The 23,222-nt window shown below is 41.6% G+C and overlaps 2 protein-coding genes across 2 annotated transcripts; both read left to right on the forward strand.

Annotated features, from left to right (window-relative positions):
• Positions 1-1,441: 1,441 nt before the first annotated feature.
• Positions 1,442-10,501, forward strand: STOX1 (storkhead box 1). Its single transcript, XM_066324424.1, has 4 exons — positions 1,442-1,451; positions 4,454-4,606; positions 6,778-9,037; positions 10,034-10,501. The coding sequence occupies exons 1-4, from the start codon at positions 1,442-1,444 to the stop codon at positions 10,071-10,073; spliced, it is 2,463 nt and encodes an 820-aa protein (XP_066180521.1). The 3' UTR covers positions 10,074-10,501.
• Positions 10,502-11,258: 757 nt separating this feature from the next.
• LOC136364412 (nucleolar RNA helicase 2-like) lies at positions 11,259-22,577 on the forward strand. The gene is made up of 15 exons (XM_066324336.1): positions 11,259-11,444; positions 11,933-12,202; positions 12,870-12,945; positions 13,652-13,830; positions 15,288-15,405; positions 16,201-16,386; positions 16,885-17,030; positions 17,702-17,851; positions 18,340-18,501; positions 19,227-19,346; positions 20,092-20,165; positions 20,360-20,519; positions 20,826-20,960; positions 21,335-21,379; positions 21,886-22,577. The coding sequence occupies exons 1-15, from the start codon at positions 11,340-11,342 to the stop codon at positions 22,096-22,098; spliced, it is 2,139 nt and encodes a 712-aa protein (XP_066180433.1). The 5' UTR covers positions 11,259-11,339; the 3' UTR covers positions 22,099-22,577.
• The last annotated feature ends 645 nt before the right edge of the window (positions 22,578-23,222 follow it).

Here is a 23,222-nt window from a genome sequence, read left to right on the forward strand (position 1 = left end):
AAAGGTGGATGTGCTTATGCAGTTTTGCTTTTTGGCTATTGTGCCAGCTGTGGGTGAAATGCAGATCTCTGGACACCTTGGGCTGTGTTCTCATGAAGAGTGCATTTGGAGCTGCATTCTTGCCAATGTGTTCAGGCAGTACGTCTGGAGCTGGAAACCTGTTCCCGAGATGCTCTTGGAACATCCAAGTGGACACATCAGTGACCTTGCAAAGAGCTGAAGGGGTTCATCTCTTTGAGGGTCAGAGATACACATTTCAGTGGCAAAACCTTACCCACTATGCTCACTTTAAGGAAAACTGTACCACGCTGAATGTATTGGTGTCTGCTGTGTGACTTGTTCCTGTCCAGGGACACAGGCAGAGGTTGCAGGAGAGAGCTTTTCCTATTCTTCCTGAACCTTGCTTTGTTTTCACCATATCTGCCTGAAAGAAATTACGGCTGTGGGCTGCCACTAGCACTAAGATTGGAGTAAGCATTTCATGATGGTTCTTGGGTAGGAACGTCAGACAGAACTTAGAGGTAGTATTTCCAAAAGCTCACAACATTTGCATTTGGGAATAGGCTTTTAAGCGTTGTTTGGAAGGCAGAAAAAGTAGTTGGTTTTTGTTGTTTTTGTTTACTTCTTATCAAGTTGCATGGCATCATCTTACAAAACTTTTAAGGAATAAAAAATTAATAAGAACTTAGTACGGATAAATTAATCATAGAAAGTTGGGGACTGTAAAAACCAGAAATTGTGGACCAAATAGAGGGCACTCTTGACTTAAATGTCCTGATTTGGGAGCATCTGTCCTGGCAGGAATCAGTAGGTACAGAAAACTGACATTTCAATGTCTTTGTAGCTTCTTTGATGTCAACTGAAGAAGTGTTGGTGACCTTAAACTGACACTTAATTGTTTCTCTGAGAGTTGCACAAAATAATCAAGCAACAGATATTGTTTGCTGTTCTGAGAGCTTTTGTTTGTTTCAGTAATAGATTAGACACATTACAAGATTTGACAGTTTCATTTAATTGAATTATTTACACTTGGCTTTCAGCAAAAGGATGTTTCTGAAAACAATACCTAGTACAACACTAGTACAAAATAAAGTTTCTCTACTTAAAATATATATACTTAAGATTGAAAATGTTGATCTTAAATGCCTTTATAATTCACACAGAATTTTAATTCTTTAATAAGAACATATCTTGTAAGATCATTAATGTTCAAAAAGAGTTTTGATAGAGCTCCCAACTTTCTATGATGTTCTTATTAACATTTTATTTCTTAAAATTCTTTAACTATAACAAGTGATTTTTGCAATAAAATGTGATCACGATGCACTCTAGTCTATAGAAAAGCAGAAGCATTGCAGGTGGTAGCAGTACTGCCCTTGCTTATGATCCTCCTGGTATAATTCTGCAAAAAGTGAATTACATCAAACAAGCCAAGGCGCTCATGCAGAGAGGTACAGGATCTGTGGCATCTTTTGTATATCTACTCCATGGCAGATCCTCCCAAGTACAAAACAGAAATATCCATCTTCTATTTCCACATGCTGTGTCTTCTCTGCTCAACAGGTGTCTTGAATTTTTTTCTGGAATGGATTTACTCCTAGCCCTTTATTGTTCTGTAAATAGTTTACCTGAACTTTAAAGAAGTAAATTGAGTGCTGTTCTAATAAATGCTTCTCTGTTCACTTCCCCAGAATTAGGCTGGGTTTCACCCAGATAAACTTGTCTTGTATGTAATTTTTCTGAAGAGTCTGAAGATGCAAAAACTCTGCAACTGTTAAACAACTCAGTGAAAAATGATAATGCTCACATTACAGAGATGGAACAAAAATCACTTTGTGCTAGTCAAGAATACCCAGAGGCTTTTCTCTGTGCTGAGTTTTGTTACCCAATGCTCAAATTACAGATGACTTCCCACACTGTGATCAATAAGTGCTCCAAAAAGGGGATTCTTGGGTTTTATGTGTCTAGGTAATGAGCAGTGTGAGCAGACCTGTAAAGCAAACTGAAGCATAAGAATACCTGAGCCCTGGCCAGCTGCCGAGATTGGCTTTAGTTAATGTTGTTCTGCAAACCCTGCAGTGTGGAAGGGAAGGAGGCTGTATTTAAACCAGCAAGGGAGAAGCTGAGTTCCTTGACTGCTGGCAGGTCCCCCACACAAAGGTGCAAGCAAGGCCTTCCTAAGACTAAGAAGACAGCAGGAAGGTGATTGTCATCAGATTTATGTGGAGTAGGAAAGTGGGCAGGGCATTCTGCAGGGGCTTTCTGAGCTGTAAAAGGACAGATACTAAGGAGCTTTAATGAGCATGGTGTTCTGGTGATCATGCATCAAACCTACGAGACACAGCTTGCACAAACTGATAAGTCTTCTCCGTGTGCGCATCTAAGGGATGCAGGTTTTAAGTATTTCCAACAAACTTGGGAGATAATTGGAAGTGCAACATTAGTTATTTAGCTATGCCAAGTAAATCTACAAAGTTTTTAATTACAACTTGATAGACCCTTGTAGGGTGCTGCCTGGGCCTTTCCTCACATTGTTTATCAAGGTTGCCAATGATCTAATTCTTGCTTTCACAATATCAGATTTTACTTCAAAATCAGAAGAGAATGATATCTAAAACTTATGTTGTTAACATGTGTGCACTTGATGCAACATTTTAGATTTGTGTACAAACATGATTTTAGATTTTTAAAAATTCCTTCAGTATCAAGGTAACTTTTGCTTAATGCTTTAAATATTATTCTGAAACGGCCTTCCCTGAATGGACACACTGGATTTGATGCTGCAGAACAGATACAGACAACAACAGCAAGATAATAACTATAAAAATAATGAACAAATTTTAATCACACTTGGTATTTTACTCCTTAGCAGTCTGGTGCTCTGCAGGAGCAAATGGTGAAATTTGCAACAGCATAGTGTGCCCACAGCATAGACTGCAAACAGCAAACTATTCACAAGAGTCATTACTGAACGTCCATGACCTTTCCCATAGAAAAAGAAAGCGTGCAATGGTTTCTGCACCTGCAAGGAGTTTCCTAGCAACACCACTGAGGAAACTGTACGCCAGGATTTTCTTTTCAGAGTTCTTTTTGTTGATTAGAGCAGCAGTTGTAAAACAAAGGTCAAGAGCAACTTAAGCTCTTCAAAGCAATGTTGTGTATTTCATTTACTCAGAGAAGTGTTTGTGTTGTAGTTCTCTGCCTCTTTGTAGGATAAATATCGGGTTACGGTGTCATCCAGTAGACAACGGTGATTCAGTCAAACGTGAACATAGCTTAATCTAAAATGTCACTTTTTACTTGCGGGAAAATTCCTGTTAGTGTTTAACACCAGGTTATGCCTTGTGAAGGAACCAGGCGTCACTGCTGCCTTCTGCCTGCCCTGGCAGCTGGGCACAGCCAGGGGCTTTCTGGGCAGAAACAGGAGACAGCAGGACGTTACCTGCTCGTGGGAACAGAGCAATAATCTAACTAAAAAAAAAGAAGAAAGGTGGGGTTTTTGTTTTGTCTGAGAAGGTGTATGCGGTCATCGTCTCACTGTGTGCACAGACCCCAGGTGAGTCCCTGCTTTGTGACTTGTCATCAACAACTTAAGGAAAAATACTTATTTCAGCTACATCATTCACAGGTACTATATCAAAAGTACTTGCTGGGCTTGTCCTTACTGGATTTACCATCTTGGGGAGGAGAGCGGTCAGAGTTTATCTGTGTTTTATGGATGGGGGAGTTGATGTGAAGGACTAAGACCCTTTTCAGCCCTCTGGGTTGGGATTGCAGAGTTACTGGGGAAGATGGGCCACATTCTTGCCCCTCCAAACTTCTGCTTTTGTCATGCAGAACAAGAACAGTCTTTTTGTCTCTTACCAGAACAGAAAGTGAGGTAGCCTAAAAAAATGCATGCAGTTGTAATAAGAGTTTTTGCTCTCTATCCAGTATACTAAATGATTTTTAATTCTACTTCCCAGTTAAAAGTGGCATTTTACCGTTTCTATCCAATTTTATGTGCTAGACAAGGGACAAAGCCTATCGCTTGTATTTTTTTTTCATTGTGTTCTGACTTGGTGAAGACATTTTGTACTTAGATCATTGGATGTTGACCTTTTTCCCACTAGCTTACTTGGAAAAATACATGGTTTTAACATGTAAACAGTCTTCTAAAAAATCAGCAGTCATCAGAAATAATTCTCTCTCTCAGCTCCCTGTTTATTAATATAAATTATGGCTCTGGCCGGAATTTTATACCAAACAAACGTGCTTAAGGCAACCTTCTGTTTCTTTCATTACAAAAGCTCTTGAAAAGTGATAGCGCCAATTCCCTCCTCTCAGAAATATTTCTGAGGAATTTGCCAAAGAAAATTAGCTGAGGATAAGGGAAATTTTCAGTGGAAATCTTTCCACAGCTAATAGAAAAAATGAAACACTATTCCATTCAAATAATTTTCTTTTCTTTTAGGTGATGTGACCCCTGCTCTCATGAATCATCTCTGGCAGTCACGCTCTGTTCCTTTGGCAGAAGGGATATGCCAGACCATATCAGACATGAATGCAGATCATGTGATGGTCACGCAGGAAACTTTAATGGAGCAGTTAGTGACAAATTATCCAGGTAACTTGTTAGCTTCTCCCTCCTTTAAAAAGTGTCTGTATCATCAAGTTTGATTTTCTCATATTGGCCAAGGGATTAGGGAATGTTTACAAGCAAAGCTGGCAAGGTGAAGGAGTATAAGTTAACAGGCAACTGGTAGAACACATGAATGTGCATACTTCTCATCAATCTGTGAGGGTCACTCATTGTTTTACATTGTGAAACAATGTGACATTGGGTCACATTGACTTTGATCCAACCCTTTCTACGGATTTTAATAGAACTTGGAGAGTAAGAGGGAACTGACTGTAGTAACGTGTTGAGAATATGCCCTTTCTAGAGGGTGGGAAAGCACAGAAGTGGTATTTAGGAGACTCTAAGTCCTCCTTTAAGAGACAGGAACACAGCTGCAAAGGGACCACTAGGTAGGAGTCTACATCTGGGGTTTGCTATCTAAAAATATAACCAGCCTCAAATTCAGGTTTGTTGGTCATATTCTAACCCTTTCCTTCCTGAAAGCAAATTACTTAAAGTGATCTTTAGTTCTTCACTTCTAGCCCAATTGGTTAGAATATGATCCAAATAATGCCAAGGTTGTGTGTTTGCTTCCCATATGGGCCATCCCTGTGGTCCCTTCCAACCCAGAATATTCTGTGATTCTGATGGGGTGGCAGCCACTTCCCCTAGATGTTTTCTATACGTCTGAAAAATATCCCATTTTTCTTAGATCTGCAATATCAAAGTGTTATTGTGTTTGAGACTTTATACAGGCTCATTCTGGCCCTCTCAGGAGGCTGCTTGGTTTGATACTGAGCTGCTTCTTTTGAGTCCTCTTTGTAGGAGCATCCGTGGACAGCAGGGAGAGGTAACTCTGCAAACCTGAGGCACTTATAGAAATACGTGGTTTTATTGCAAGGGTCGTGGGTACAGGGCCTGCCTACAGCCGCCAGCCTCGGCTGAAGTGAAGCCCCAAGGAGAGAGAGGAGTAAGAAGTAAGAGCTAAGAGGAGAGAGCAAGGTAAGAGAGGTGGCAGGGGTAAGGGAGGTGAGCGAGGTAAGGTGAGAGAGTAAAGTAAGAGGTGTAAGAGAGTAAGGTAAGAGCGGGAGGTAAGAGATCGAAGTCCTTGTTACAATACGTTAGATCTCCTTTTGTGTTGAATATTCTGATTTGCATAGACCAACGGCGTGAGATACAAAACCTACAGATTTTGCATACAGCCCATGAGAACTGCTCTATTGCCATATTATTCTGTATTCTAAACTCTGAAGACTACTGTTCTTACCTGCTTTTCACACCTCCCCCCCCCCCCAATACCTTTGGGGGCTACTACCTCAAGCGCCTTTGTTTACTGCCATGCAACCCATCACCGGTTAATCACCGTCTTCCTGCCTGGCATACCTACATCTCAAAACTAGCTTTCATTTCTGTTTCACTCACAGGTTTTATATTTTTAGTATCTCTTGCCAGGTAATCATATTTGTAGGCTTTTCCTGTCTCACCTTTTCCAAAGCCTCTTAACATGACAGCTCTGTGAATGTTATAGGCTGATCTGGTAGGCATTTTACCAGTGGGAAAAATACTAATGCAACCCCACAAACTGGCACAGAACCATGCCAGGAATGTGTTGCAGTCATTAAGTGCACTGAGATAACCACAAGGTAGAATTTGTAGGTCAGCCAGAAGTAGCATTCTCAAAGTTTATAGGGTCTTGGAGGTATTTCTTGCTGTGTTTTCACCTTGCTGAAAGTTTTTAATTTTGTGGGCAGGAGGCCAGCTGTCACTAAACTAAGGACTGATTCTGTGACACCTGATAGAAAACAATAGCTGAGACCAGTCTCAGTGAGGTAATAAAATTGACATCTGATCAAACTACAGCAGAAGCTTCAGAGAGTGATGAAAGCTCCTGTTAAATAACATGCCAGGAGGGAAGCCCTTTGAACAAGACATTGTTTGGTTTCTACCTGGCAAAAGATCCCTCTCAGGAATATCATATCCTGACAGACACAAAGACAACATCCTTACCACCTCACAGTGGTGCTGCAGTGACAACCAGAGACTGGCCTTTATCTAAATGCTTTGGTCATTTAATTTTCAATTGATTTCAGGGCTGTTGTATGAGAGATATCTTTTGGCCAGCACCCATTTTATTTGAAAACTTATTTCTGATCTAAGCATCTTTCTCTTTGTTGCAGGCATTGCAGTGCCCTCCCACAATATATTATATAATATCCTTGGAACTCTAATTAAGGAAAGAAAAATCTATCATACAGTAGAAGGATATTTCATTGTGACTCCCAGCACATACTTTATCACAAATGATGCCATAGAAAACAACAGAAGGATCCTGTTGGAGGACAGTTGTTGCTGTTCATCATCTTCCATCACTTATCTAGTAGACATTAACCCCTGTGCAGACCTAGTGAACAAAAGCATTCCTACAGCATCCCGTTACAGATCCTTCCATTGTTTCCCAGACCAAAATATGCTCTGTGAACAAAGACAGTGGCAGGTAACTAGCCATGAATCTAATGGAGAGACAAAGAGAGGCTGCAGTAAATTGAAGCCTTCAATTCGAACTCCAGGCATCTCTGCCTCTGCTGAGAACCATTCCTGGGACACCATCAAATCTCTGGCGTCTGTGAAAGCAAAGCTGAAAAGCAAAATGCTTGGCCTTGGCCTTTTCTGGAGAAGTGGTTCTACAAAAGAGAAACACGAGAAGGAGTACTCCACTTTTTCAGCCCAGTTTCCTCCCCAGGAGTGGCCGGTCAGGGATGAAGATGACTTAGACAATATTCCACGTCATATTGAACATGAAATCATCAAGCGTATTAACCCTACTCTTACAGTTGATAATTTGATTAAACACACAATATTAATGCAGAAGTTTGAGGAACAGAATAAATGTATCAGTAAAGAGAAAAAATACATCAGTAATGGTACCTCGGCTGAAGTGCCAACAGTCAGGCAAAACCATCGTTCAAAGGATTGTGTTCAAAAGGCACCGGGTAAAACAGCAAAACACACCAGGAAAACCAAATCAAAGAAAGAAAAGCAGATTAGCAGGAGCAGCAGGAAATCTCACATACATAAGCTAACATCCCAAACTGTGAAACTGGAAGAGAACTTTTCACTGCCCAAAAACCAAGAGCTACCTGATGCAGCAGTGAAATCCCATGTGATATATAAGAAACAGATCCAGAATCCTTTTCAGGGTCTGCCATGGAGACCTCGAAGCTTTCGTGCAAGAGGGTGCCAAGGTGCTGTTAACAGTCAGCTGAAGTGCTGGACTCAAAAGCCACATTCCTTGGCCTCCTCAGGACACTTTGGCTGGAAAACTGAACGGCTGGATGCAGAAAGTGAGCATGACAAAGTTAAGCAAAACAACCTACTTCATGCTAATAGGTCTGGCCTTCAATTAAAGGCAGATAGTTTAAGTGAAAATGGTAGTTATCCACAAGGCAGTAATCTGCAAATAGATAAGAGAAGTAAATACTTCCTGGAGAGTAATATTTCTGAAGAAAATGTCTATAAAAGAACAGTTAAAAAAAATTCCCCTGGCTCCTACACTGAAGATAATGGTGTGTGCAAAGAAGATGCAAAATTTCCATTCTACCTGAAAGACGAGCATTGCAGAAGCAAAGCTGACACTGTATGTGAGCTGTTAGATCAAACAGCCAGTGAATTGCAAAATGTTCATCTTTCAAATTACACAGCCACTGTTAATCTCAGCCCCAAAAATGGTGTGAAATACAGACCAAAGACTGATAAAAAGAATGAACTTATGTTCAATTATGACTGTGCCAGCCACCTTGGATCAATGGAGCTGGAAAGTGAAAGATTTACTGATAACTTCCATCTTCTGTACCGAAAGGGACATGATGGTGACACCTGTAACTCATCACATCTGGATGAGAATTCTGAATACCTGTCCCCTGGCCCTGCCTTTTCAGACACAGGAGACCGGAGTACTGCAGTCTCCCTAGAAGCCTGTAAGGTTAGTGCTCGTCCTGCCCGGCGTCACATAACTGTAAATAAACGCAACTCTGTAGAGCACGGACATAAGGCAAGTGCCAGCTTTGCAGAATCACCAGAGGGCCCAAACGAGCATCCTAAACCAGAGTGCACAGAAGAAAGCTGGTTGTGCAGCCAGGTCCTTCTGAAAGGTCACAGAAAGGATGAAGAAACTGGCCTCACTGAATGTGGGAAGGGCTCAGCTGTGGCAGATTTCTGCCACGCTGACTCTGGTGCCAGCACTTCGCAGAACTTCACCCCGGAGGCGGGTGAAGGAGCAGCACGCTGTGCTTCGGGCTCACGGATCAAAGAAGTGAGAAACGCCCCAGGAAATAAACAGCTTTTTTTAAAGAATACATGTTCTGTCATCCCAGAACAGAAACTCTCAGAAGGGACAGAAAACCATAGTGTTACAGGAGACAGTGGAATTGACTCCCCAAGGTAAGAAAACATGTGACGCTAAGTTAGATGCTTTATCTTCAAACTGACCAACAGATTTAGGCAGAAAAGTTTAGGCAGACTTAGGCAGTAAATCACAAACCCCTTCCCCAACAACAAAATGCCTATTTTTTTTAAACTTCAGTGTTATGATCCAGAAATACTCAAACTATATAGCTCTGCTAACTCTTTTTACATGAACGTTCTCCCTAAATTGCTGGTGTCTGTATTTTGCATTTGTTTTCATGAGACAAGAAAACAGTATGAGCTCTGTCCTGCAGGTAGAGATGACCAAGGACAGAAATGTTAAGAAACATGGTGTTTGATAAGCTCCTGTCAGCAGGCAGGTTCAGCTCACATAGATCTCCCCACACGATATTAGATATTGTCATAGATCCTTCAGCTCTCCATAAATAGAGATCCAGTAGAAATTTAAAGCAGAAAATACCATGACTTGCCCACAACAGACAGAATGTGTGTATCACCTGAGTTTTCACAGTACAGTACATTCTGCCCATAATTACACCTGAAAATAGGTATGAAACAATATTTTACACAGTTGTACATGGAGACCTCCAAAACTTAACTAAGTGGGTAAGAACCTATGCTAAAAATCACACCCTTTTTTTTTTTTTTTTTTCTTTCAGCAACACATGTCCTAATATCTTAAATTAGTGGTATTTAACTGTAATTAAACAATGGAGTCCTCATTAGATTTGTACTGTCACCTTGAGAAGCCAGTATATGAAGGAACAAACCACAGGCTACAGTTTCTAAGGGAATCCTGTTGATTGTTAATCTTTCCCTTATGCAGCTCTTGGCTGTCACTCTTCCCAGCATATTTCCTGTGTATTACTTGGACATGAAGACTTGAAATCTTTAGCACAATTGGGTCATTTTGACTATTTGTACTGATGCCATCTGTGGCACTAAAAGCTGAGCCAGCTCAGTTCATTTTTGGAATGTGAAGTCTGACTTCTAATAATTATATTATTTTAGGTGGACAGAAAAGAAGATGAAGCTTCCTGCCAAATTCTGAAAGTATAAATAACAATGCAAAAAGGAGGATAAGTGAAAGGACAATTGCAATTTGATTATTTTTTAATGAGATTGCTAAACTTTCTGCTTGTACCAAGGTAACCATACTGTAAGTGCAGCTAGTCACATCAGTGAGGTAGTCTCTAAATCAATGCTGTTAGTTAAAACTTTTGACAATAATGTTTGGAGAAGTAACAACACGTATTTTGTTTGCACTCATCTTTAATTATTTTTGTGTGTCCCCGTGATAATAAAAGTGAGAACTGGTGTTCTTCATTCAGACCACACCGACCTGGCGAGGGTTTGTGTTGCTCTAGTATGAACTGCAGTTGGACAGGGCTGTTTTACACTGTAACTCTGGAAAGCGTTTCCTACTTGTGTCACAGAAATTAGCGCATGCTTCACCTTCCCTGCTAGAAAACAAATCAAATTAACTAGACACACCAGTTACTACAAAAATTCCTTCCATCCCAAGGTTCTCTGACCGTCTCCTGCATGCTCTGCCTACTTGGTCGGTCTGTATCTGTCAAACAGGGTTTAGTTGTTGCAAACGAAAACTGCCTGCTGCTGGTGGCAGGAGACAACACAGTAAGGCCAGTGCCATTGCTTTGGGAGAGGCCCTGCTCTGATCCTGAGCATCCCATTGCATAAGGAATCGACATCCTGGCAGCTGTCAGGATTGCTTCACGGATTTTACTTCCTAAGACTAATTTTGGCTTCTTCCGCTTGATTTATCCCTGTAGCTACAAGCACGATTGTTCTGAGCTCATACCGCAAATCACCACAGGCTTCTGGTTTTAAAATGTCATTTGGTCACACTGCCCTTTCCTACTTTAGACTTTTCATTACCGAACACTTCTGTGCGGTATTTACGGAGGCTAAAGTCATCAGCTTGTAAAGCTACGAGAGGTTGGTTCTGGGGAAGGCGGCCTGGGAACAGCAGCGGGCAGGGCTCCGGCAGGGCCGGCGGGACGAGCCGAGCCCTCATGGCGGACCCATCATGGCGGCCGCCCCCTCACAGCGTGCGGGGCGCGAGGGGGGCGCCGGGACTTGCAGTCCTTACGTTGTCCCCCGGGGCACCCCGGGAATTGTGGTCCCAAGCCGACGGCCGCAGGCGATTGGCTGTTGCGCACCGTGGCCCCGCCCCCGGACTGCCGGATGCGCCGTCCATTGGCCGCCGGGCGTCTCGGCCGCTCGGAGCGTGACGCGCGGCGGGCGCGCGGCTGGTGCGGGGAGCGGCGTGGCGGAGCGGCGGCGGCGAGCGGAGATGCCCGAGGCCACCCGGTGCAGCACCAGCAGCGGGGCCGAGTCGGGCTCTGACTGCTCCATGGACACCGAGGCGGGCCCGGAGAGCGGCCGCCGGCGGCACAAGGTACCAGGGAAGGGCTCCGGGTACGGCCTGGCCGCGCCCGCGCTCCGGGGCCGGCGCCCGGCGAGTCTGGCCTCGGATGGCGGCCGCCCGCACCGCCAGTGGCGCGGGCCTGGCGAGGTGAGCGCGGCGTAGCCGCGGGGCGGCCCGGGCCGGGCGGCCACGTGCGCGGGCAGGCCGGGCCGCGGCCTCGCCGCGTGTCGGGGCGGCCCTGCCGGACGTGTTGGGCCTGCTGGAGCCGGCCGGGAGCCCGGGAAGCGCTTTCCCCGGAGCGGGGAGAGTCCCGAAAACGGAGGCCCTGTTGTCTCGTGGTCGGTAACGTGTCTCCTGAGCGGCGGCGGCCGGCAGGGATCTGTTGCCTTGTGTCAGCCGCCGCCCCCGTCAGTAACTAGAACGCGCACTTCAAGCTTTAACTGTTCTCCGCCCTCTTCTCTGTTCCGTGTCGCTTGGATCCACGAGCGTGTGTTTTCATTTGCTCTGTGCCTTGCCAGAAGGAGAAAAAGGAGAAGAAATCTAAACGCCGGGACAAGTTTCAGAGGGGAAAAACTCAGACAGATGAAAGCGAGGAATCGGATGAGGAGCGTTATGCCCCGAAACCCAAGAAATCAAAGAGTGTCAGTAAACAGAACGGTCATACGAAAGAGGAAAGCCTGGAGAAGTCGAGATTGTCCTCCTTTAGCAGCAAATCCTCCCGCCGAAGCCGACAGAGTAGTTCTAGTGAAACGTCAAGTGAGAGCGAGAGTGAGAGTGAGCAGGATCAGGTAAAGCTAATGACTGGTTATAGTTATAGTGATGTGTTATAGCTTTTAACTCCTGCATTGTAACACGGCCGAATTTAGAAGGGGTTGAATTCCCCTTTAACCCCTTCCTAATCATTCGAAAGTGCTGTAAATTTTCAAGATTTAAAGTTCTTGAATTGTTCAGCCTGCCACGAATTTGTAAGAATTTTGAATTGTCAAAGTCCTGAAGTGCTGGATCACCGCATCATGGTTTCTTCACTTCAGCAGTCTGGTGCTGTGGTAGCTGTTGCTGGACAGACAAGTTGTACTGAGATGGAGCTTTAATATAATTCAGCATTATGAGGTGTATGTGATTTTTGGGGTTGTCCTGTACAGAGCCAGGAGCTGGACTTGGTGATCCTTGTTAGTCCCTTCCAACCCATGATATTCTACGATTCTGATTAAGAGTTTTCAGTTGTGGTTTGAGTGTTTTGCATTTACTGTGCTGTTAGATATGAAACAGCCTTAACCTACAGATTACTTTTGCAAACTTTGTCCGAGTTTGAAATATGACAGTAAAGCAAAGAAAGCTCTTAAACTGCAGCTGTGACACTTATTAAAGAGTATGATAACTGTGTGTATGCTGAATTTACTGACAGTCATGTGATAGTCACATGGAATCTTACCTGAGTTATTGTTTACCTAACAGGAGTTGACTGGAGAACAGAAAGAGGGTGCTTTCTCCAATTTTTCTATTTCCAAAGAAACTGTCCAGCTTCTTCAAGGTAAGTTTCTTGGCAAGTAGTGACCATGGAATGGCGATGATCTCTGTCGTGTTTTTATGCTCAACACCCTGAACCAATAAGCTTTGGGATGTGTTCTGCTTGTGCCTGTACAAGCATGGATGCTGTGCAGAAGACATTGATTGCCTGCTCTAAATACACCTTTGAACTCAGACTTTCCTGTTTGCAGTGTAGTCCAGCTCAACCTTTGCAGCAAAATTCTAAATAACATAAGCTAAGGGAAAAACCAGATGTGTGAGAAATTTTCAATTAAAGGTTATTTTGGTGTAAGTAAAGGAAAACCAATTATATTTAGTATCTTTGATGTTTGTTTATACATGAGTTAGTATGAATTAAAAGAAAAACATAATTTTAAGATACGTATTATTTGAAAGGAAGAGATTTTCGTGGATAGATGAGAAGTAGTGCATAAATAAAGGCACACTACTGACAGTCTTCCATAAAGGCTAATAACTTCTTCTGTCCTAGTTACCAGTCTGTCTGGTGCTGTGAAGTGGGAGAGTAAAATAGACAGTCCCAGGGCACTCTTTGCAGATTACTCATCTGATCAAATAAATCATTGGAGGTGATGATACACTCCTGACTGACTTTAGAGTTGATGGAAGTTCTTGGAATTATTGCCACTGAAGAGTATGAAAGAACACTTGTAAAATGACCATATTAAGGAAATTTCTTGAAATTGTCACAGCTCGAGGAGTGACGTACCTGTTCCCTGTGCAAGTGAAGACCTTCAACCCAGTGTATTCTGGCAAAGATGTCATTGCTCAAGCACGAACTGGAACAGGGAAAACATTCTCTTTTGCTATTCCCTTAATTGAGAAGCTTCAGGGAGAGTCACAGGAAAGAAGAAGAGGCCGTCCACCAAAGGTAAATGTGCCTGGCTAGAATGGTGGTTTTGCTTTGTCTTACAGCTAAATGATTAAGGTTTCTCAGCTGCTGGAGAAGCTGTTCAGGTCTGTGCAGGGGTAAGCTAAACCACATCAAAGGTGATTTGAAAGCTGTGTTCCCTGGGATTTGCCTGCATCCTGTGCTGCCTCTGATGAAGAGCAAAGAGCACAACAGCTCTGTCCACTTGTCAGTTCCTTTTTCTGCCACAGGGAGACCAAAACTACAGGTGCTCAGCATGTTCCTATTTAATTTTGCTCAGTCACGTTACCAGTTGAGGGCCAGTGGCTATTGGATGCTTGTATTTCTCCTAAATTGCTAACAGATTAGTTACTAATTGTAACTTGACAGCTTGATAAAACCTGTCTACTCAAACATGCTTCTTTCTAAAACATGTAAACAGTGGGAGGTTTTAAAATTAGGTTTAGTTTTCACTAGGAACACCACCAAATGTTGAATCTTCTGCTGCAGAGAATGCAGATACATTATGAGGCTGTGTTCATTCTGCTGAGGAGTACCACATGTGGTTTTTCACTGAATTCTTATGATGCCTTCAAAAAGGCCATAGCTGAGCATGTCCTCATTAACAATTTTTGTCAGTTTGTTTCATCTTGTCAGCCATCTCAGAGATTACCTGAAGTGCCTTCCAAAACTAGTACTAGCAGTTTTGAATGAGTGTGGCCCATCACCTTCCTTGGCTGACTGAGAACACTGTCTCTAGGTTTGGCACAGTCTTTTGGAGAAGGAAGAGCTTTCTTCAGGGGAGCTGTAAGCCTTATAAAAGATTCCACACCTCACTTTACCATAGTACACTGCTGCTTGCTTTTTGGTAATAGGTTTTGATGTTGAAAGAGGTAACAGGATAAGAATGTTAAGGTTCCTTTTGTGAAGTGACTGAGAGCAGCTTGGAGGGCAATGCTTCAATCACGTTTTAAATGCAATTATTTACCTGCCTGCAGGGAGAGCTGCATGTTGGAAGAGAGAATGGTTCCTTGGTTGCCTCTGCAGGATATGGATTAGCACAGCAGCTCTGCAGACTGAACATATGTTTCCCTGAGCCACAGGGAAGCCGAGAGACAGCTGATAGCTCTTACTGACACCTTCTCACAGGACTGTGAAGCAGTACTGAGCTTGTTACCCACATCCTTCAGTCTTGTGTTCAAATGGCATATGCACATGTAGAAGAAAATTTGTAGCTGGTCTGTTTGGGAGCTGAAGTTAAATAATGTTTAAGTCTCTCCTGTCCTGTTTAAAAAGAAGTTAGCCTGTCCTAAATGATTATATGTTGGAAGGAGTTTAATGATGTAACAAGACTTGAGCAGTGTGTTTCTCCAGCATTTGCTTAGATAATTATTTAAAACAGATATTTTTTTAAATTTTACAAAGGGTCAGATCTAAACTAATGATCAAAACATCTTTTTTGTCTTTTTTCTGTGCAGGTTCTAGTTCTGTGTCCAACAAGAGAACTGGCAAATCAGGTTGCCAAAGATTTCAAGGACATCACAAGGAAGCTGACAGTAGCTTGTTTTTATGGAGGAACTCCCTATAATGGACAAGGTAAAGTGACTCCTAGGACTAAGAATTGAAATATTGATTGACTGCCATATTTAAGAAATGCACTTGGGTCTTTCCAAACACACACAGCTCAAGAGCTGGAGACTATTAATGGGAAATTCAGCAGTTCAAAATGTATCTTCCTATGGCAATGAATAGCTGTGGCTCTCAGTTATATTCATGGTGTTACTTATCTACTCATGTACCTTAAAGTGAAACCGAGTATATTGTGTGTGTAACCCGTATGTGGGTTTAGGTGCTTGTAAACCCATTTTCTTTAAAAAAGCTTAGTCTTACAGCTGTGACTGAGTTTTTTCTCATGTGATAAGGGATATATAGAGGATTTGTAAGGTGGAGTAGAAGTTATTGTGACAGCATAATTTACTGTCTCGGTGATTGTAAACAAGGAATGAGCTCTTTCCTTGAGATACATCTTGAGACGTTAGCAATGTTTTTTTGACTGCAGAACCTCAGAAAGGAGTTGATTTCAGTAAATTTGGATAGTTAAATTATTAAATGATTTAATTTTTCCAGTTAAAGTAAATAAAGTAAATCACAGGGAGAGGGAAGGGAGGTAAGGTTTTTTTTTTTTTTTTTTTCTTCTTTCAGGAAGAGCAGTAGATTTTTTGCCTTACCTTTTTATCCCAGGTTTTCTCTTCCAGTTCATCATCTGTTCTCACTTTTTTAAGGAGAGTACTTAGGAATGGTTTAAGAAGCTGTTTTGTTACTACCATGTGTTACTGCTGTGGAGAGTGCTCCCTAGTTCACTGCTCTCTCTTGTTTTTCCTTGTTTACCAGTTGACCTCATGAGAAGTGGCATTGACATTTTGGTTGGGACACCTGGTCGAATCAAAGACCACCTGCAGAATGGCAAGCTGGACCTTACCAAGGTGAAACACGTTGTACTTGATGAAGTTGACCAGATGCTGGACATGGGATTTGCTGAGCAAGTGGAAGACATTTTACGAGTTGCATACAAGAAGGGTAATCTCAATATTTAAACAAATAGTAGGAAATATTAGTAATAATTTAATTTGCTAAAATTCAGATATAAGGTTACTTTGTTTAGAAATGACTGAATATTATATATTGTGAATGTTTGGGAATCATTCACAGAACCTTTGCAAAGCTTGAAGTCCAGTACCTAGGGATGTGTAAATAACTGTCTTTGGTACCTGTCTTTAAACTGTGCTTGCACTTCTTCAAATTAAAAGGAATTAGCTTTTTACCTTTTTCAGTGCTTGAAAACAGACTGGATTTTTTTGCCACAGTAACTTCTTCATAATCCTGAAATTATTTACACTTTCTAGAATAGTTTTACTCCAGGTGTTGATAATGCATAAATTAAAAAAGCTTGATTGGCTTCTTTACATTAGCTACTGATATTTAACCTCACTTTCAATTGCCCATCTCATCAACTTGAGTACATCTGTTAGGTGAAATGTATGAAGTTTATGAACATTGTTCTGGTTTTTTGTTAAGATTCTGAAGACAATCCCCAGACCCTGCTGTTTTCTGCAACTTGCCCACACTGGGTGTATGATGTGGCTAAGAAATACATGAAGTCTAGATATGAACAGGTTGACCTTATTGGGAAAAGAACTCAGAAGGCTGCTACAACAGTAGAAGTGAGTAATCTCATGTGAGAAGTTTTCAGGCTTTTTCCCCTTTTTTTTAATGCTACACAAGGTCATCTCTTCCTAAGGTGCATTATCACACTGATGTTGGAAGTTTGTTTCGGGAATTTTTTTCTAAGTAATAAGGCATGTTACAGCTAATCAAGCTGGTTTTGGGTTTAGGATATCTCTTCTCACGTTACAGGAAGGGAGAAGATTTTCTTGTCAGTTTTGTGGGTTTTCAGAGAAAAGCAGTACCTGAATTTATCCAAGTTGTAAGCAAAAGGCACACATTAACATCAGCCTGCTGCTTTTAATTCTCCATGAACATCCCAGCTGGCTTCTGGTATTGTGGATGCAAGATACTTTTTTTCAAACTTCCTGTAGTATCTCACCTCAGTAGGCCTTTGCTTGCTGTGCAGTGAATACCATAGCAAGGAATATAATATATCTATGCTAGAGACCTGATTTTTCTCTTACTGTAATTATTTTGCTGAACATTAGACTAATTGTGGTGGGAATAATTAAGAGCCTTATTGTACGTTCCAGTATTGTGAGTTAGTACATTTTCCCTATCAGGGAACTGTATAACTCTTTACTAGTTCTATATTTAATAGTTTCCAAATGTATTTTAAAAGAATCTTAACTTTACATAAGCCAATCACTGGATTTTTTTTTCATAGCATTTGGCAATAGAGTGTCACTGGTCTCAGAGAGCTGCAGTTATTGGAGATGTCATTCAAGTCTACAGTGGCAGCCATGGGAGGACCATTGTCTTCTGTGAGACCAAAAAGGAGGCAAATGAACTGGCTCTGAATGCTTCAATCAAACAGGTATTTTATCAGGTGTATTAAGTAACAAAACCTGTCAGATTGTATCAACCCTATGCTGATGCCAGACCTCTGCTGAGTAAGTTTTAAAGAGACCGTTTTGAAGTGCATAGGGCAGGATTTTGTGTGTGGTCAGACAGGATTTTACTTTCTTGTGGACATGAAACAAAAATTGTAGATGACTATCTTAAAAGCACCAAGCATTGCATACATGGTGTGGATGGCAAATCTTGCAAATTAGGGCAGAGTTTTCATATTCCATAGTAATTAGATGTAGAGGCTAATACGCACATCACAGTTCTGTTTTCCTGCCATTGTTAAAGGTCTTTGAGGTATATGAATAAGAATTACTAAGTACATATTGTAAGACACTCAAAATATAAACTCTTGCCACACAGTAGCTATCAAATACCAAGATGTTGTACCCAAAACTGATCATAAAATGGAGCACTTGGATTTTGGTATGGTTCTAAAATGATACTGTTTTTCAGGATTGCCAGTCATTGCATGGTGACATTCCTCAGAAGCAAAGAGAGATCACACTGAAGGGTTTTAGAAACGGTTCATTTAAAGTTCTGGTTGCAACCAATGTAGCTGCCCGTGGTTTAGATATCCCAGAAGTTGACCTGGTTGTACAAAGCTCACCACCAAAGGTAGGAAGGAGACTTTTACGTTGGATGTCTTGTAATAATTTGTAGTCTTGTAGTGTAAGCTATCAGCTGATGGTATTGATCACACAAAGTTCATCAGCATTGTGCTTAAGAGAGAAACCTCCAGATATGCAGAAGTAGTTTCTTTGAGGATTATTTGGGAGTGTGTCAGTCTCTAGTATGTTGAAAGATTATTTCCTTAAAATGTCTTCTTATGAGGCTGCTCAAAGCCCTCCCTTGAAAGCTGGGTATGGTGATGGCAAGGCTGGGAGCAGCAGGAAGAATGATTCTCTTGAACCGTGGTGAACTTGAGGTATGGACCACAACTGTGAGAGCACTGGCTGAAATAAGAGGGTATAAAAGAAACAAGGTAGTATTTCTATAAATACGCTATTAATTCTGCAGTAACCATGCTCAAGTCAGTGTGCAGGAGGGTGAATGTTGTAGGGGTTGTTGTAGAGGTACACACACTTCCAATGTGTGGTGATGCACAAAAAAAAGTTGATTCATGCTCATGGCTCTGGTTTTCAAGCCGTGATTTTGAGATGATTATGGGAAAGCTTATTTGGTCAATATTAGTGAAACAATGTTTTCTAATTTAATTCTATGCTGCAGTTACTTTGCATTGTTCAGCCTTAACTATAGCGGCTTCTCCAAGTTCTGTGGATGCAATGAGTTGATTAAATTACAAGGAATTAGGTAACTCATAAGGCCCTCTGTTTCTGAAGGATGTGGAGTCCTATATCCATCGTTCTGGGCGCACAGGTCGAGCTGGGCGGACTGGGATCTGTATCTGTTTCTATCAGCGAAAGGAAGAATATCAGTTAAGACACGTGGAACAAAAAGCGGTAAAGTACAGTTTTCTTCTAATTGCAAGACTCTTAGTTTGTATAAAGCACCTAGAGGAGGTATCTTGAGAGTACCTTGAGGAGGATGGGTGCAGTGCCAGTTACTGTGGAGCAGGGAGAGCACTGCAGATGCTAACACCCACACTTTTTCAGCAAATGCCAGTAAGGTGGATCTTGTGGAAATGGGAAAAAAGTCGCAGTATTTCAGTGTACTGTTCACCTTGGTTTTATCATCTGATCAGTGATGTGCATATGTGCAGCTTTCCTGAGAACTGTTACTTGCATTTTTGCACTTTGTGCAGTGTTCCATATGGTAGTTTACTCAACAGTTAAGGTATGTGGTTGTGATGAGAGGGTTTATTCCTGGCAAATAAAGCAGTGTTACATTTACACTAAGGCTCTGTAGTTTGTACTTAAATCCAAATCTATCAGACTAAAAGTAGTAATTCAGAATTTGTTGGACTCTTATTTTCCCAAGAAATGTACCAAAATGGTTTCTGTTTTCAGTCTAAGGTCACTGAATCGTTTAAACTGAACTGGTACATAAAAGCCTTGTAAGCATTACCCATTTTCCTGTAAGCTTAACCTTACAGTTTTCACTAGGAAAAATGAATTTAAAAGGTGAAAATAAGAAGCAAAACTACAGACTTAAATGCTTGTTGTGTTGGAGTTCAATACTGTGTGTTTAGAACTTAATTATTTATGGTGTGCAATTTTTATTTGTCTTTTGGCTTTTAAATTTTAGGGCATTACATTCAAGCGCGTTGGTGTTCCTACTGCAACAGACATAATAAAGGCTTCCAGCAAAGATGCCATGAGGTGTGTTTGGGGACTCAAGCCCTGTTCTATCTTCCTGCCTTCCTAGTTCAGAAGGGCTGTTTGAATTATTCTTTACTGTCTCTTTAAACTTTCTGAGAACTGTTGAAATCTTGGGACTACTGGGACTGGGGTTTTTTTCTATTCCAGAGCCTACTGGTGTATAAATGGTTGATTTTTTGGCTTTAACTACTTAGGTGCCTGGATTCTGTTCCTCAGACTGCTATTGAGTATTTCAGAGAATCTGCTCAGTTGCTAATAAAAGAAAAGGGACCAGTTAATGCTCTGGCTGCAGCTCTGGCCCATATTTCGGGTGCTACTTCCATTGAACAGCGCTCACTGCTGAACTCAGATGCGGTAAGGAAGTGGGGGTATGGCTTAATGCTTGTCTTGAAACTAAAGAAACAACACACCTCTGTGTTGTCTGAATAGAGAATTATTTGTCTCCTGACCATTTTGTTGGAGAATTATACTTAAGCCAATAGAAACTACTGATTTTGTTAAAAGCAGCAATACAGTGGCTGTAAAGATACTTGATGCCCTGTAACAGTACCTCCTTGAAGATTTAATTAATAAACTGTAAATTGGCAAGTTTCTCCTGTCTTTTATATGTGGTGAAGCTTATTCCTCTGCCCCAGTGGAATATGCCCCATTTCTTTTTAGGGATTTGTTACAATGATACTACGCTGCTCTGAAGAGATAAACAACATGAGCTATGCCTGGAGAAGACTGCGAGAAGTGTTGGGTGATGATGTCGATCGGAAGGTGAACAGAATGTGTTTCCTCAAGGGAAAAATGGTAAGTTTTTGTTTTGTTTCTCTGATACTGGGCTCTTCTGATGGCAGCCTTTTCTTAGCAAGTGTCAGGGGAGCTATTTGGTCTTTTTCTTTATTCCAGGCACTGTTCATGATGGGCCTCAATCTGTTTTTTTAGTGCTTAGGGCTCTTCTGACATGCTCAGGAGGTAGGATAATGCATGGCTATGGGGATAGCAGAACAGGTCAAAGGTATGAAGTGTGTTTACTCTGCCTTAAAGACAAAACAGCATTTCTTAGGACAGTCAGTTCTGATAGTGCCTGCCTATCAGGTATAGATTTGTGGGCTCTCTTGTTTTTAGTTACAGTCATTTAAAACACTTACCTTGTATGCATTAAAATTACTTGTTCTTTTTAGGGTGTGTGCTTTGATGTTCCTGTGGCAGACCAAAAAGAAATAGAGGTACGTTCATTGCAAATTCTGGGTACAGCAGGCTGAAGATGAAACTGGCTGGACTGGGTTAGACTGAAAACATTATGTAATCTTTATCCTGACTTTCCTAGTGGCAAAAGGGAGGGCTTGGAAGGAATTGAGGAACAGAACAAGCTCACAGTATTTCTTTCCTAAGGCATTTGCCTGTGATCAAAAGTCTATAACTTGAAACTTTTGCACTGAGAAAAGTGGTGCTGGATTCATCTTTGTAGGCAGCAAGTTTTCTTACCCTTTTCTCTATTCCCCACCTCCTGTTTTTACATAGAGTTCTCTCCACAGTAAAGTGAATTCAGATTCTTGCTTGGTAGCCATTAGTATTACCATGCCAAAATAATTGATTCCTTCAGTTAGAAGCTTGAATCTGATACATCAGCTCACAGCTTTACCTTTTCAGTTGAGCAAATTTAATAATTATTACATACCCTGTATTTGTATTCCTAGAATTTAACTTGCTATGTCGGATTTCATTCCAATAGGCAAGGTGGGAAGATTCAAAACATTGGCGTTTGTGTGTGGCAACTGAATTACCAGAGCTGGTGGAATCCATACGAGGAGGAGGAGGGGGGAGTGGTGGAGGCAATGGCCGAAGCTTCTCAAGCTCCAGGAACGGTCGGCGTGGTGGCTCTGGTAGAAACAGATTCAGGAGCAGAGGCCAGAAACGAAGTTTCAGCAGAGCATTTGAACATTAACTTCAACAATCCAGAAGTGAGAAAAAAATGGGACTGAAGTATTTTATATTACATTACAGTAGGCTGTTTCTGTGTGTTTGTACCATTGGGAAAAATACTTCATTAAGATTTTTTTTTTTGTCAATACTACTTTGCTCATAAACAAGGTTCTGTTCATTAAAAAAAAAAAGTGCAAAGAAAGAAAAACCAAAAAAATCTGGAAGAAAAAATGAACTGTTTCTTTTGTTTCTCATATTGCTCTTTGACTCTCTCCATGTCTGTTGCATTCAAAAGTAGCCTGTTTCACTGTATAATATATAGATCTGAATTGCTGCTCAAACCTGTAAATTTTCAGATAAAACTAAATATTGTTTTACAACTTCATATTTTGTTGTCACATATTTGAAGCAGTATTTTGCAGGTGGAGATTGGGAAGGTGCCATATTGGGGAGCATGGCAACAGGAGCCCTTTAAAGGAAAATAAATCCGTTTGGTTTTTATTTTGTGGATTTGTAATTAAGCTCTTCTTTCCCTAAAACTTACTCGTTTTTAGTTTCTGTCACAAAGTGTAACTCCTTATAAGATGGGGGTAGGAAAGACAGTTTCCCAAAGCATGAGGGAAGCCCCCTGAGGAGTGAGACCTGTGAGGGAGACCCATAATCCCATGAGGGTGTTGTGCAGTACATCAAGATTATAATAGGTAAGATCTTCAATATAAGATCTTTGTGTATTTTCAAGCCTAATCAGTGGAACAGGCAGCAGCAGCCCTTACTCAAGACATCCTGGAGCTAACAGGCTTTAAGGATTAAGTAAATTAGTGTGTCGATGCATGTCTATGTATATATACATTGTTGGGTTGGCAAAGTACTCAAGGTCCATGTATCCTGTGGGTGAACTATGTTTTAATATAACTAAAAATCACAGATATGGGTCAGAAAGATGCCTGCCTAGGGGGGTCAAGACCCTTCTGAGCATGTGGAGAATTTAGCTGGGATTACTGAATTTGTAGGGACAGTACTGACCAATCCTTACAGAGGGGCTGTGCTGGGCACCTTCCTGACTCTGAATTTCCATGTACGATGGCGGCGGAAGCCCGATGGTGGTGCCACACTTGTGCAACGCCCCCGAGCGCCCCGGCTTGCGCA

The sequence above is a fragment of the Sylvia atricapilla genome, chromosome 8, assembly GCF_009819655.1.
Source record: "Sylvia atricapilla isolate bSylAtr1 chromosome 8, bSylAtr1.pri, whole genome shotgun sequence".
Taxonomy (NCBI): domain Eukaryota; kingdom Metazoa; phylum Chordata; class Aves; order Passeriformes; family Sylviidae; genus Sylvia; species Sylvia atricapilla.